The 16,368-nt window shown below is 46.6% G+C and overlaps 1 protein-coding gene across 1 annotated transcript in view; it reads left to right on the forward strand.

The window, feature by feature from the left end:
- The window catches only part of TMX3 (thioredoxin related transmembrane protein 3), a 72,744-nt gene extending 56,612 nt beyond the window's left edge, over positions 1–16,132 (forward strand). Inside the window, exons 14-16 of the mRNA XM_029065176.2 lie at positions 6,659–6,788; positions 8,440–8,508; positions 12,283–16,132. Of these exons, the coding sequence (XP_028921009.1) occupies positions 6,659–6,788; positions 8,440–8,508; positions 12,283–12,567 (484 nt within the window). The 3' untranslated portion in view covers positions 12,568–16,132. The remainder of the gene's footprint in view (positions 1–6,658; positions 6,789–8,439; positions 8,509–12,282) is intronic.
- The last annotated feature ends 236 nt before the right edge of the window (positions 16,133–16,368 follow it).

Consider the following 16,368-nt stretch of genomic DNA (forward strand, 5'->3'; position numbering starts at 1 on the left):
CAGGAGAGGACAGCATCGGTGAAGCCGAGGTTGGATAATGTTTCCAGGAGAAGGGGCTGGTTGACAATGTCGAAGGCAGCTGAGAGGTCAAGGAGGATTAGGAATAGAGGCCGTTGGATTTGGCAAGAAGGTCATGGGTGAGAGGTGGTTTCGGTGGCGTGAAGGGGATGGAAGTCAGACTGGAGTGGGGTCGAGGAGGGGAAGTGGAGGCAGTCGGCTCAAAGAGGTTGGAGAGGAATGAAGGTGGGAGATGGGGCGATAGCTGGAGGGAGCCATGGGTGCTGGCCGAGTGCAGCTGGATGGCGCTGGATAGTTTCTGGAAGCAGCCACGGCAGGGCTTTTCTGATGACGCACCCATGAACGTTACTGTGAATTCACTCAGAAAATCACTTCGAGAGGGTATTTCTGCCAGAGGCAGTGCTTTAAAATGTAGTTAAATCATTTATTCATTCATTCATTCATTCATTCAGTAGTATTTATTGAGTGCTTACTATGGGCAGAACACTGTACTAAGTGCTTGGAATGTACAATTCGGCAACAGATAGAGACAATCCCTGCCCAATGATGGCCTCCCAGTCTAATCGGGGGAGACATACAGCAAAGCATTCAACTGCATTTATTGAGTGCTTACTGTGTGTGGAACACTGTACTAAGCACCTGGAAAGTACAATTCAGCAACAAATAGAGATAATCCCTGCCCTACAGCAGGCTCACAGTCTATAAAGGGGGAGACAGACATCAAAACAAGTAAACAGGCATCAGTAACATCGATATAAATAAATAATAATAATGTTGGTATTTATTAAGCGCTTACTATGTGCCGAGCACTGTTCTAAGCGCTGGGGTAGACACAGGGGAATCAGGATGTCCCACGCGGGGCTCACAGTCTTAATCCCCATTTTACAGATGAGGTAACTGAGGCACAGAGAAGTTAAGTGACTTGCCCACAGTCACACAGCTGACAAGTGGCAGAGCTGGGATTCGAACTCATGACCTCTGACTCCAAAGCCCATGCTCTTTCCACTGAGGCACGCTGCTTCTCTTCTTCAATAGATAATTATGGTATTTGTTAAACGCTTACATGTGCCAAGCACTGTTCTAAGCACTATGGTAGATATTGTCGTATTTATTGAGTGCTTACTGTGTGCAGAGCACTGTAATACCAGGTCATCGGGTTGTCTCATGTGAGGCTCACAATCTCAATCCCCATTTTACAGATGAGGTGGCTGAGGCACAGAGAAGTCAAGTGGCTTGCCCAAGGTCACCCAGCAGAGAGGTGGCGGAGTGGGGATTAGAACCCACGTCCTCTGATTCCCAAGCCCGTGCTCTTTCTACTAAGCCACTGTGCTCCTCCTTTGGAGCCAGTAAAGTATTTCGTTATTCCACGAGATGGCAGCAATGTGAAATTTAAAACTTGCCTTAAATAAAAGTCCATTCTATTAGCTCCTTAAAGAATGCCTGTGTCACTTAACTCTTCCTAGTTCCCAGTCAGCAGATTGAAGACCTCTTTAGAAATGTAAATGTTTTTTTTCAGTGCGCTCCTTGTTCTCTGAACGTCTGCATGCTCTGCATCATCCGTATTCATGATATACCTCATATCACCTATGTGGCTCCCTCCTACCTATGAGAAAACTTCTTTTAAATACCCACATGCTTGTTCGGGGAGTGCATTCGGCTGACCATCGCGATACCATTTTAAAGGGCGATGCATTTTAGAAAGAGATAGAATAGTCATAGTAAATAGAAGCTCTAGTAGGGGAACTTCAGCTTTTGGAGTTACACCTTGTGGTCTCTTGGGAGTTGGACATGCAGGTGGATCTGCTCCCTCAGTCAGTGGTATTTAGTGTTTAGTGTGTGCAGGGCACTGGCTGAGAGAGGACAGCGCAGAAGAGTTGGTAGACATGATCCCTGCCCTCAAGGAGTATGTGAGACTTGTGGGGCAGTACGTCTGTTGGATTGTACTCTTCCAAATACTCGGTAAGCACACAATAAATGCCAGTGATAGATTGATTCGGCGACTGAACCCAAATGAATTTCTTGCCCTTGAGCCTTCCCTGCGAACCCCAAAACATAATGATATGGCTTCTCCCCATGGTGGCGTGATTATTAATATCAGTCGAGCTACAGCATTTAATGAGCGCCTACTGTTTTCCAAGCACTGAACTAAGCCCTCGGGATAGTAATAATAACAGTGTTATTTGTTAAAGTGCTTACTTCTGGAATTTGATCCTCCGAATGCAATTCGGACTTGTGGAGTCTGGTGTCGTATGAATTCCTTTTTGTAAAAGATGCTTATTAGGTCACTAGTGCATTGCAGGATTTGACTGGATATAATATGGTTCAACCAGGACTTCTTTCAATTTTCCTTTTTTTAATAATCATAAAACACTGTAGCACTAACTTTTCCCTTTTAAGGGAAACGATGCACTCGTACTTCTAAATGGCCTGAATGTGTGGCATGAATTCAGATAGCACTCAACATTCAGGGCCTGCCTGGGTCCTCTTCCTGGAAGAGGAGGATAAGGAGGAGGCAGAGGCGGATCATCTTGTCAAAGAGCATTTCTCATTGCTTCCTAATAGCTTGTTCCTGGAGGTAGTTCAGTAAAATGAAGTGATGTGGAGATAGTTGCCAGGCACTAATGAGCACTGAGCTGCGACTTCAGCCTCTGCTGCTGCTGAGCCTCACATGCGATTGTCCCTGTTGCTGTTCTCTGTGAACGGAGAGAGACATCTCATTCGCGGGAGAAAAGTCAATCTAAGAGTGACCTGGATTGCAAATCGGGAATATCGCCATACAACATAGATTTAATGATGATGATAAATCATCATCGTCATTATCATCGTTAAGTCTACATTGTGGAGTGAGTAATGATAATGATCGATCAGTCAGTGGTATTTATTGAGCACTTACTATGTGCAGAGCACCTTACTAAGCACTTGGGAAAGTGGAATAAAACCAAATTAGCCTAACCCTGCCTGTAACGAGCTGGTGATTATCAATATTGTTGCTTATCTGTTAAACATCGCTTATGCGTCAAGCTCTGGACCGAGTCCTGTGGTAGTCGAGGTACAAGCAGATGAGGTGCGGCCCCCATCCAACACAGAGGAGGAAACATGAGACACAGAGAAGTGAAGCGAATTGCTCACGGTCGTATAGCAGGCGAGCTGCAGACCTGAGATTAGAATACAGATCTCCTGATCCCAGACTCGTGCTCTTGCCTCTAAGAGAGTTCAGCGATACGGTTGGCTCGGAAATAGCCATTAAATAAATTGATTCCTCTTTGCCTTTATGCTGGAACTCTGAAAGTACTCCCCGGAGCCGACAGTAGCCAAGATCGGAGTACCGGCATCTGTCGAGCGGGCCCGGCCGGACTGAGGCCCTCGAATCTGGGTCCCGATTAGGAGGTTTCGTGGCCTCTCTCCCTTAGGGCTCTATTGGTTGCTAGGGGAGACCAGGAATCCTAGGATCTCAGGCTATGCTCCCACCACCCTCCCTCTCCCATTTAGCTCCTCTGAGCTCTGCAACTTTCCCCAGGATTCTCCAGCAGGTGGTATCTCTGTTCTGGACCACAGTGTATGAAGAGAATCCAGGTTTATGGAGGTATAAATCATTTTGGTGATGGAGTAGTCCAGCCAGAGTACCGGACCTGCGACTGAATCCTGAGACTTGGAGACCAAGGAGCCGCGTGGAAGAATCGGTGGCAGGGGGGGCGGGGGTCAGAGAGGAGACAGGTGGGGCGGGGGACGTCGCTTCGCAGTGGAAGCAAATTTATTTTACAGGTAAGGTGCAGAGAGGCACTGCTGGCAGGAGAACACCTCTGGGAGTCAAAGGACCTGGATTCTAATCCGGATCCTCCACTTGTCTGCCGGCTGACCCTGGGCCAGTCACTTCTCTTCTCTGTCCTTCAATTTCCTCACCTGGAAAATAGGAAAGCCTCGGGCAGTACAGGGACTGTGTCCAAGCTGATTACTTTGTCTCTGCTCCGGCGCTCAATACAGTGCGTGGCACAGAGTAAGCAATCGACAGATAGCACAGTTATTATCATTGGAGCTGGAGTCCATGCAACATACTGCTGATGCTCCATCTATCGTGCACCAGAATGCAACAGGGAGTTGCCTTGGTAGCCACTGCGGTGTCCGTCACCCACGTTATCCAGCCGTTTTGGAGGATTCCTGCTGGGTCTGTTCAGCTCCCCAGCTGTTAAGTAGGGGGGAAAAAAAATCGCTCTGAGAGGCCTGAGCCCAGCTGGCATTTCCTTCCTTGTTCATAGAGTCACTTCTCCTGATTCCCAAAGCCATGTTCCTTCAGTTGGACTGATGACATCGCTGCAGATAAAAGTTTCGACGTGTATCAGAAGCATATGTAATCTTGTCTACTATTGCCTCCTTTCTGAGGGTTATGAAGGGTGTGTCCTATGGAAAGCCACTCTTGGCCACCAGTGGTCACCGGCCACTGGTGAATCTAAGGATGATGGAGGGACTGCCCTTTTCCGCTCTGGTTTTCTCGATCATGGTCCTAATCAGAAATTTAGCTGCCGCTACTCTGCCAAGCTCTGTTCTAAGCACTCAGAAGACGTACAGAGATAGACATAATTCCTGTCGTTATGATCTAATAAATTGGTGACTCATCAATAGTTAAATGGGAATAGATAACCGTAAATAGTTAAATACATCAAGTAGGAATACATAAGTGTATAAAGAGGGCTGAGGTGACAGGAAGGAATGCAGGACTGAAGTAATGGGGGTTATGCTTGGAATGCCTCCTGAAGGAGGTGATATTACAGAGGAATTTTGAAAGACTAATGGGGGTAATCCCTGGAGGAAAAATTCTTGGGGGAAAAAGCCGTGAGATGTAAGATCATATTGAAATAAACCCAATAGAAGTCCACCCACACACACTCTCTCTGCCGCCGCCAACTCCCCTCCCCCGCGACTCTTCTTCCCGCACTACCCAGTGCTCCACAGTGTACACACAGACTTCGGGACACCACTCCCCATATCCAGCCAAGGGTCATGAGCCTATTCAGTGCAACAAAACAAAGAACCTTTCTGGCCACCATTATTAATGAATTCCACCTGATAATAAAATGCTGAGGCTACCCAGTTTTTCACCCTAAGATTTGGGATCTGTAAACTATTGGCCTCTTGCTCTTTCCCTCCCTTTCACCCGGACTCTTTCCCCCTGCACGTGTGACAGACCTCCACTCTTTGCATCTTCAGAGCCCATCTAAAGTCCCATCCCCTCCAGGAGGCCTTCCCTGATTCCTCTTTCCTCTTGCCATTTTATTCCCCCACCCTCCACTTTATTCTGCCACTCCAGCATTTCCACATGCCCTAAGCACTTGGGTTCTCACTTGACCTTAATTTCCCCAGCTCAGCATGCTTATGTATGTATCTTAAAACTCTGTCTCTTCCCTCTACCTGTGATTTGTTTTGATTCCTGTCCCCCCCCATTAGATTTCTGGCTCCTTGAGGGTAAAGACTGAATCTACCAACTCTTGTACTCTCCCAAGTTCTTAGTGCAGTGCTCTGCAGAGTAAGTGCTCGGTTAATATTGTCGATTGATTGCAATGTGTAAAAAATAAGTAGACGCCGGCATCGAGTCTATATTAACTCGAGTTCATCATGCTTAGTAATTGCTTTTTAGAAAGTGATAATGCAGGCTCTTAAATCTAACAAATTCCATTTCCCTCTTTATCTGTGGTTTCTAATTTTATCGAGAAGTTAGTTATTTAACATGAAAGTCAGTGTGGTCTAGGGAAAAAGGCTTGGGATTTGAACCAGGCTCCGCAGCTTGCCTGCTGTGTGTCCTGGGGCAACTCCTTAACCTCTCTGTACCCGAGACATGTGCTCTCACTGTCTCTCAGATTCTAGTCCCCGCGCGGGACAGGAATCACATCGCATCCGATCTGATTGTGTCCTGTATCTCCCCCGGTGCCTGAAACATAGTAAGCAGATAATGTATATTCCAGGAGGAAAAAAATGCATGCGATGGTTTACGAGCCTTTTATAAGGGAGCGACACTGTTGTGGGTATTTAATTATTATCAAGCGCCGTCGAGTCGTTTCCGATTCGTAGGGGCTCCATGGGTATACTTTCTACAGAATGCCCTGCCCCCTGCCATAATCTGCAACCTTTCCGATGGTTCTTCCGTTACCATTATATGGTCTGTATTCGTCTAGCTGCCTATCTGCCTCTTCCATGTTTTCCCTGGAGTTTTCCTAGCATTAATGTTTTCTCCACAGAATTAGTCCTCCTGATTGTGTCCAAAATATGCTAATCTAAGTCGAGACATTTGGCCTTCCTAAGACTACTTTGGCTTAATTTAATAATAATGATGGGATTTTGCTCTAAAATCCATTTGTTTTTTGGGCGGTCCCATGGTATTCGTCAAAGCCTTCTCCAACACCGCATTTCCAAAGAATCGATGCTTTTTCTATTCTGTTTTTTTTCACCATCCAGTTTTAGGATCCATACATTGTCACTGGAAACCCCATAGAGTTGACAATTTGTATTTTCATGGCAATTGTTACATCAGCACGTTTCATGACTTTTTCCAGGCTCTTCATAGTAGGTCTTCCTAACATTAAATCTTCAGCGTATTAAACACCTGTTGAAATTCTGAAACCCGTAATGATTTCCATTTTGATCCTTTCAGTGAATTGAAAGTCCCCACTGTAGTGGTACTGAACACCTCCAATCAGCAGTACTTTCTGCCAGGAAGAAGCATCGAGAGCACCAGAGACATGGTCCAGTTCATCAATAACATATTGGACGGCACAGCTGAAGTAAGTTGCTGACTTTGATTCCAACAAAAACACCTTTGGATGTTAGATTGTCCTTCTTCCCCGGGTTTGCACGTCTTTCCATTTCCTTGACCGATGTTCTTTTTTTTTTCCATTGTCCTCAAACCCTAAGCCAGTCTTTGACCTCTCTCTTTGTCATCCTTGTTTCTATTTCTCCCCTGTTGGTGGACAGCTCTTCGTTCTCTTGCTTCGGCTCTTCCGGTTTTGCCCACTTTGCCCCCGTGTCTTTCCTTGCCCCAAACGTCAGTTTTCTCATCCTTCCCCTTCGTATCTCTTCCCACAACTCCATAACTCTCCCTGCTCCTGCAACGGGGGACCTGCCTGCCTAACTCCCCTGTGCCCCACCGCCCATACTGCTCCCGTCTCTCCTTGACCCCATTGCTTTCCCTCTTCCTCCGTTTGGCTCTGCGTCCTGCTGCCGTCACCTCCTAGGTCTGGCCGTCGGTTGGTCCGGTGTAGAGGGCCTGCCTTCATCCCTGAATTGGTCCCCTTGGCCCAGGTCAGAACCCCAGCGCCTCTTCACTGGCCTCACATCCTCCTCCCTTTCCCCTGCTGCTGCTGCTATGCTGGAGTAGCAGTATGGCCTAGTGGAAAGAGCCTGGACCTGGGAGTCGGAGGACGTGGTTCTAATCTCAGCTCTGCCGATTGCTTGCTGTGGGACCGTGGCCAAGCCACTTCACTTCTCTGTGGCCTCAGATGCCTCACCTTAAAAATGAGGATTCAATACCTGTCCCTCCCTCCCTCCTCAGACTGTGAACCTCATGCGGGACAGGGACTGTGTCCAACCAAACTGACTTGTCTACCTACCCTGCTGGGAAGCAGCATGGTTTAGTGGCAAGAGCTTGGGAGTCAGAGGACGTGGGTTCTAATCCCAGCTCTGCCACTTCTCTGCTGCTTGACCCTGGGCAAGCCACTTAACTTCTCTGTGCCTCGGGTACCTCATCTGTAAAATGGGGATTGAGACTTTGAGCCCCACGGAGGACAACCTGATTACCTTGTATCTACCCCAGTGCTTAGAACAGTGCTTGACACATAGTAAGCACTTAACAAATACCATATCTGTTATTATTACCCCAGAACAGTTTTTGACACATAGTAAGCGCTTAACAAGTACCATAATAGCAACAAATGGGCCAGATGTGCAACTACCTGCTCAGTGGCTACTTCAGCCGCCCCCACCGACCCTCCGGGATCGCTGTCCATACAGCGGCCATTTCCAACCCCCTGTCAGGGAAATTCCATGATCATGGATGTGAAGGCTGCAGCCGTGGACCACTGAGTGTCTCTTCATGTTATGCACTCTGTGAGAGGCCAAAAAAGAGCCAAAGGTCTTTTCGGGGACTCTAGCTTATCTGTGTATAGTATGGTTATAGTAGGAAAAAAAGAAAAAAAAAAACCTTTGCTGTAATTTGAAAACTTAGAATATACTTCCAGACTCTAGAGTAGTTATTCAAAAATCACTAAAAAAGAAATCTTCTGTGAGAATCAAGTCCTAATACAGCTTTTGAAACGTATCGTCAGAAGAGACAAGGAACTCTTGTGATGGCTATGGCTGTCACCTAAATGAATGTCTTCGGGAGACTATTGTAAGATTAAAATAGTATTGATATGTGTGTTTTCTTTGACATTGCAGGCACAAGGAGGTGATGGAATTTTTCAAAGATTCAAAAGAGTTATATACGATGCGAAGTCTACTGTAGTGGTATGTTCTTTTGTTTTGGTTTTATCCAGACATATTTTCTGCATATCATATTGAGAGCACACGTTTTAAGCAGAAATGCATTCGGATGTGATTCGAAGATTTCTGCTACAATGTGTATTGTCGTACAATTTGAGTAGAAGGCAATAATTAATGTTTATTGAGTGCTTACTGTGCAGAGCAGTGGAGGAGATAGACACAGTCCCTGCCCGTAAGGAACTTACATTCTAGTTGGGAAGACAGACATTGAAATAAATTACAGATAGGGGACTAGCAGATAGTAACAGAACTTACATTAATGCTTGTGAGACTGTGGTTGGGGTGAATATCAAATGCTTAAAGAGCCCAAACACAAGTGTGTAAGTGACACAGAAGGAAGGACAAATAGGAGAAAGGCAAGCTTAGGCAGGGAAGGCGTCTTAAAGAAGATGAATTTGTAGCAGAGTTTTTAAGGTGGGGAGTCTGGTGGTTTGTCCGATAGGTAAGCTCGTCCTCTAGTCTGTATACTTGTTACGGGCAAGGAATCTCTCTGCTGATTCAGTTGTATTGAACTTTCCCAAGCGCTTAGTATGGTGCCCTGCACATAGTAAGCGCTCAGTAAATACCATTGATGATTGCTTGATGGGGAAGGGAGTCCGGAGGAAGGAGTTGGGCAAGATGTTGGTGTCAAGACAGACTAGATTGAGGTACAGTGAGTAGGTTGACTCTAATGGAAACAGTTGGGTGGGTTGGGTTGTAGTAAGAGATCAGCCAGGTGAGGTAGGATGGGAGTAGCTGATTGAATGCCTTATAAAGTGAACTGTAAAGACTTTCTGTTTGATATAGAAAAGGGTGGGCCATAATTGGAGATTTGTGAGAAGTGGGAAGACATGGCCTGAAGGGTTTTTGAGAAAATGAACTGGGCAGCAGATTGAAGTATGGACTGGAGAGGCAAGAGACAGGAGGTAGAGAAGTCAGCAAGGGGCCAAGCAGGATGTGTGAGTTCTTGGATCAGTGTGGTAGCAATTTGACTGAAGACACGGGGTCAGACTGGAGAGGTACCTTGAGAGGATTTGATGTCAGACTGAATATGTGAATTGAATGAAAGAGATGAATTGAGGATAATGCCAAGATAACAAATTTGCGAGACAGAGGATAGTGGTATCGTCCACAGTGATGGCAAAGCCATGGGGAGTAAAGGGCTTGGGTGGGAAGATGGGAAGTTCTGTTTTGGACACGTTAAACTTGAAGCGGCAGTGGGACAGCTAAGTAGAGCTGTCCTGACGGCAGTAGGAAAAATGAGACTGCAGAGAAGGAGAAGGATCCAGGCTGGAGAGGTTGATTTGGGAATCATCTGCATAGAGATGATAGTTGAAGTTGAGGGAGAGAATGTGTTCTCCAAGGGAATGGGAAATCAGTCGTATTCATTGAGTAGATTGTCAGTTCTGTGGTGTTTCCAATGACGGTGAATGGATCCGAAAGGTGGACAGTGAAAAAGCAGGATAGAGCATCGATTCTTTTGAAATGTGTTGGAGAAGCCTTTGGCAAAATCCATGGACTGTTCAAAAAACAAGCAAATGGATTTTGGAGCAAATTAGGCCAAAGTGGTCTTTGGAAGGCTACATGACTCGACTTAGATTAACATATTTTGGACACATAATCAGGAGGACTAATTCTCTGGAGAAGACACTAATGCCAGAAGTCCAGGAGAAATGTGGAAGAGGCGGCTAGGTACCTCTAGCTGCTAGAGGCTTTGGCGTCCACATAGAGATGATAGTTGAAGCCGGGGGAGAGGATTTGAGGAGGCCGGGGGCGAGAGGGATTGTTCCAGGCCAGAGGCAGGATGTGGCCAAGGGATCGACGGCGAGCTAGATGGGACCGAAGCACAATGAGAAAGTTAGCACTAGAGAAGCAAAATGTGCAGGCTGGGTTGAAGTAGGAGAGTAGAGAAGTGAAGTAACAGGAGGCAAAGCAATTGATCCAAAGAAACAGACTCTTAAGTCCTCCACTCTTCTGTAGTTCAAACGAGGTTATTGGTTTTTAGCTCCTTGAATTTATGATGAACAAATTTTGGACATCATTCTGTTGCCTGGATCATTTTTCTACGGAAACGATCAGTACGTATCACCCTCAAATACTCCAGTGGTTGCCCATCCACCTCTGCATCAGACAAAAACTCCTCACAGTTGGCTGTAAAGCACTCCATCACCTTGCCCCCTCCTACCTCGCCGCTCTCCTTCTACAACCCAGCCGGCACACTTCGCTCCTCTAGTGCTAACACTCTCAGTGTACCTCGATCTTGCCTGTCTCGCTGCCAACCCCTAGCCCATATCATGCCCCTGGCCTGGAACGCCCTCCCTCGTCTATTTTTAGCCTCTGCCCTCTTCTCCAAAACCTGTCACAGAATTCTTTAGAACTTCAAAATTTCTCAAAATTAAAGTTAAAATTAAAATTAAAGTTACGCTTTGAGTGTGCTGGGCACTTATCTAGCTTCTAGAGGTATATTTAATTGTCCCATCATTTTTTGCATAGAAATACAATTCCCGAGGGAAGCCACTGACTAGAGTAACACCCTAATCTTATTGGCAATCTTCATTACTCCCGGGTAATTTAGTAGCAGGGATCAATACAATAAATTCAATAACCAGTTATATTTATTGAGCACTTACTTTTTGCAGAGCACAAAATGCTTGGGAGAGAACCCTCTAACAGAGTGAGTTAGTAGACACATTCCCTGCCCCCCAACAAGCTTATGGTCTCAAGGGGGAGATGTTCATCAATTTAAGTAAACATGTTGCGGCTCTGTACATTGTGTTGTGGGTTTGAGGGTGGGGTGATTTAAGGGTCCAAATCCAAGCTCTAGGGCGGTGGGGAAGGGAATGAGAGGCTTAGGCAGGGAAGGCCTCCCGGAGACTTCGAAGATGGGGGCCGATGGCCTGTCAGATACGAGGGGGAGGGAGGGCCAGGCCATAGGCAGGGCAGGGTCAATGGTGTGATAGGTGAGATGGAGGTACAGCGAGGAGGTTGGCATCGGAGGGACATTGGGTCCCTCTCCTAGTTGTCCCCCTCCCTGCCGTCTCCCGCAGTTGAACTGGAGGTCTGTCAGAAGGGGCACCTGAGCAGGTGTTTGCAAGGACAGAGGCAGCTGACCTTCCAGAGGACTCCAGTAGGCAACATAGAATGCAGGGAAAAATCATGAACATGAACTTCAGAACACTGTCATTTATTCATGGAGAGGTTACCCAGCTTGATGTTGAACAATTCCCCAGCTGCCTATTGTTACACGATTCATTTTTAGCTTTGGGGAGTCGGGTGGGATGGCCACGGGCCTGTAGTATGCCTCTCTGCAGTGGTAAAGGGGTGGTCATAACGATAATAATCATAATAATTCTGGCATTTGTGAAGCATTTACTCTGAGCCAGGCACTGTGCTAAGCTCTGGAGTAGATATAAGATAATCAGTTCAGGTGTAGTCCCTCTCTTACTGGAAGCTTCCAGTTTAAGGAGGACGGGTATTTCCTGCCCAGTTTGTAGATGAGGAAACTGAGACATAGAAGCATTAAATGGTCCTCCAGAGGGTAAGGGGCAGCTCCAGGCTGAAAACCTAGGTCCCCCGATGCTCAGGTCCCTGCTCTTTCCACCTGGCCGTGCTGCTTTTCAAACCATCAGAGTCGAATGTTAAGAAAGTAGGAAGCTACAGTGTGTCGAGCTACGGCTTTCATTAGTATTAAACCTACCGGAGACTTCGTACATGACGTGGAATTGTTTCCTCTGATGATTATTTTTTTCTTCCCCCCAGTCTGTATTCAAGAGCTCACCCCTCTTGGGCTGCTTTCTCTTCGGCCTGCCCCTGGGGGTCATCAGCATCATGTGTTACGGAATCTACACGGCCGACCCCGATGGAGGAGGAGGAGGGTCAGAGGAGCACACTCAGATGCACGTCAGGGGACCACAATCCCGGGAATTGATGGAGGAGGAGGAGGAGGAGGAGGAAGACCGAGACGACGAAGACAAAGAGAATTCTCCGGAACCTTCAGACGACGAGCGGGCACCGAAAGACCGACTGGAAAAGAAAAAAGACTGAGCTGTAGATAGGTTTAGCGGATTTGATAGGTTTTCAAAGGAAAGAACCTTATTTATTGAATTCAGCCATTTAACCATGATCTTTGCGGAAGAGAACATCTGACCCGTACTAGGATAATAGCGATCAAGTGGACAGAAGTCTTCCCTTATTTTGGGGGTGGGGTGGGTGGGTGTGGGGCGGCAGGCGGAAGATGAATATCTATCTTTGATACAGAATACTTTATATCAGAAGAGAAGAGATTACTCGGCATTTTCCTCTATCTGTATTGTGCCTGATGGGCAGGATTCCTCAGTGGAAATAATTGGCGTGAGTCAGGGAGGAGGCGGTCGGGTGCCTTATTTTCCTGTGAGAAAAATGGCATCCCTCCGGGCCATTTAGGAAAAGATTGAGGAGGCCAAATTTAAAACATGCTTTTTTGAAGAGAACACCTCTTTAAACCTTACTCGCTCAACATTTCGATCTTGTGTTGGTTAAGTTATTGTTTTTTAAGGCGAGGAAAGGTAACCTAAGAGATGCTTACTTACAGATTTACAATATTGAAATAAAGGGCCAATTCAAAATAAATGCTTAGGCTTCCCCCTACCTTCCCCCATTCCCATCCCTCCTCCTCAACACATTCAAAAAGAAAAATTACTAGATGTAATTTTCATTGAGCGTTGCATTTTGTTTCATTTATAATGCCCTCCCGTGTGGTTTTATTTAAGCTAGAACCTTTAGCATGAAAAAATTCTCATGGGCTTCTTGATAATAGGCTATCGTGGCACAAAACCATGTACCCCCACGAGTTTAGCCACCTTCTCCTAAAACCTGCCAATCCATCCCTTCAGCTCATATCCCTATTTTAAATACTGTTAAGTCTATTCAATGTAATCTATCCACAACTTGCAAATTTTAAATGACCGTCTCCTTAAAGTTGTAGTTAGACTGGTTTAGCTTTTGTGGTTTAATTTTAACTCCATTTTGAACGTGGGGGAATCGGTTATGTATCTAAACCCTGAAAGAGAGATGTCCCGTGCACTGCACTTTCATTCTCTAGTTATAAAAAACTAATCGTTAATTCAAATCCAGTCACCCCTTGGATTTCAACCCAGATGGTTCCCAAAATCCGCATCCTAGGGTGCGGCCGTGGGTTGGAAGTGATCGCCTCCCAGGAGCAGCGTTCGGAATGGGCGCTTGGCTTCAGAACCACGGTCGGGTGCCCCGTTTTTACCAGATGTACCCAGAGTGTGGACTCGGTCGATTCTTGATAAATCACAGGGCTGTTGTCAAATGTTCCTATCGATCCAGAGGGGCTCTGTGATGAGCCAATTGGCTTCGTATTCATGTCGATCCTCTGGTGATTCTGCACAACGATCTCTGCCCCTCCTCTCCTGTTCTCCTGTGCCCCTTTTATCCTTTTTGATCTAATCGTCCTTTTTCCGCCCTCGTCAGTGAGAAAATTTTCCATTTCTTCACGACTCCTACTCCTGGCAGCCAGGCCCTAAAACGGGCTAACGTTGTAAAGTCAGAGCTTCCGGACGTGGTTGTAAACGGAAGCGGGAAGTGGAATAGGAAATGTCATAGAGGCCGGTAGTTGTAACTTGAAACATCTTTGAGTGGAGGCCGATGGCGCCATGTGGGTCACCTCTTTCCTTCCCCCTAGGTCTCCGGTGAAGATTTCAACAGTTTGCTACGGCCCTGGGGTCGCCGGGGGAAACACCACAGGCTGGCTACAACCGCCCACTTCTTGTGGCCCAAGGCCCCACAAACATCAATTTCGTGGTGCCAGTTGGAATCCTTTGTTTTGTTTTCATTTTCCTTCGTGATTATGGGATTGTGCTGATTTTGGAAGCAGGGCCCCTTTCCAGGCGCAAGAAGGCCGGGCAATGAATGGGCCGTGCCTGAACTCAGGGGACGTGGCAGTAGACTTGCTTCCCAAGAGGAGCTGCGCGTGGCAGGAAGAGAGCAGGGAGACCCGCTCCAGCTAGGGACATATGTCTGTTTCGGGGTGGTCGATTGAGGTGCTGAGCTGACCTCCGATGGCTCGCTGGCCCGATAGCTCGCTGCCCTGGGGTTACTGTGGAGTCGGTCCTCTCATGCTTCACCCGGGACCTCTGGATCATGAGGTTGCTGAACCCCTGGCCTGGCTGGGGCCCCTGACCCCATCTCCCTTGGCAGCATCCGGAATCACCCTACCGCCCCGGGATCGATCCCAGAACGGCATCAGCATCTCCTTTTACCGTATCAGTGGGTGGTGGGTACAAGGGGCTGGAAAACATGGACTTGAGGTGCCATGCGGTTGAAAGTGTGGTCTGAGAAAGTCCGTCATCGTCCTCTGGGTAGTTGAACCCATCCCGTTTTTGTCACCGGCACCATTTTTATTCTATTGGGAACAGACGTCTGTAATCGCCCTGGAAAAAGAGTGGAAAAAAAAAGATAACGTATGGTGTTCAGAGACACCTGGTTTCAAACATACACTTTAATATCTTGGGCCAGACCGTTTCTTTACTAGATCTTCTGTAACCTTGGTCCCATAATGTCCCGTCCCTGGCAGTCGCATTTTCAGACGTAGACGTCCCCCAGCCTGAGCCTGGAGAACTGGGTGTGAAAAATTCCCATCTGAGTTGCATGATAATTCAAATCTCCCTACCGGTAGCCAAACCGGTCATTTTGGGTACCTGTTTTCATCGTTTGATATGGAAGGTACCTAAGGAGGTGAGAGTCATGCTATTGGTTTCCCTTTGACGTGTGTTATAGATCTTTGAATGCTCCAGTTGAGAGCTATTTAGAAAGTCACGACGTGCCGTGAGTCGAGTTCAGGAAGAATGGCAAGGTGACGGAAGGTCGTGCTGCTCTGTTATACACCAGGTTTCTCAATTCTGTTTCAGTGTTTTATTTCGGCATGAATATGGAGATCGTTCAGAATTCCGTAAATTCAAGTGCTTGCTACGTCTTCATTGATAATCCTATAATTCTTAAAATATGGGGCTCTCAGTCTTCTCGGAGAAGACAAGTGGGAGGTTTTTAACAGGCCTTCTGAATTCTTTTTGCTTTCTGTGTGTCTTTAGTCGAGGCTAGTGCCGTAGATAGCTGCTTTTTGAGAGCGGGTTTTGGTCCCGAGGAGCTCTCTGACGAGCGATGCAGTGGTATCGAACTGTCAGATCAGGGGAGGGGGATGGGGGCATTTATACCCGACTACCCATGCTATCTGCGACCCCCAAATGTTTAGTTAGAAAAGTCCCGGCACATTCTGAGCTGGGCCTTTCAATCTAATGGTGATGAGAGGAAGGAAAAGCACATCGAGATTCTCGTTAGTCTTGATTTTAGACCTTTTAAGCCAGGTTTTACGGAACAATATGTACAGAAAATAATTTAGGGGCTTGGATTTGGCTTCTTGACTTTTTTTTTGTCTATGAAAGGATTTAGAAGAATGAGTCCCAGAAAGGGCAAAATGAATTTCTACTATTTTCCTCCCTGATTGATTGGCAAGGGTTTTGCTGTACTAACGTTTGGAGTTTATGGTTTGCTGCCCTAAGGCATCAGGTGTAAACCTTTGTTTTTATACAATAAATGAATGGAAAATGTGTATTGTGGTGTGTCACTGCTGTGTATTATTATTGTTGTTGCTTTTGGGGACTCTGGCAGTGCTCGAAGTAGAAAAGCCGCAGAGGCGACTAAATTGTGGATCCTGCATCCCCTAGATCAGTGGCATTTATGACCCAGTGTGCCTTAACAGTTCCTCTGGTCAAAATTTTAAGGAGTAATTTACAATCCTCTCCGCGGGTCTGGCCTCCATCAATCAGGAGAAGCAGCATGAACTAG

The sequence above is a fragment of the Ornithorhynchus anatinus genome, chromosome 5 (assembly GCF_004115215.2).
Source record: "Ornithorhynchus anatinus isolate Pmale09 chromosome 5, mOrnAna1.pri.v4, whole genome shotgun sequence".
NCBI classification, from domain to species: domain Eukaryota; kingdom Metazoa; phylum Chordata; class Mammalia; order Monotremata; family Ornithorhynchidae; genus Ornithorhynchus; species Ornithorhynchus anatinus.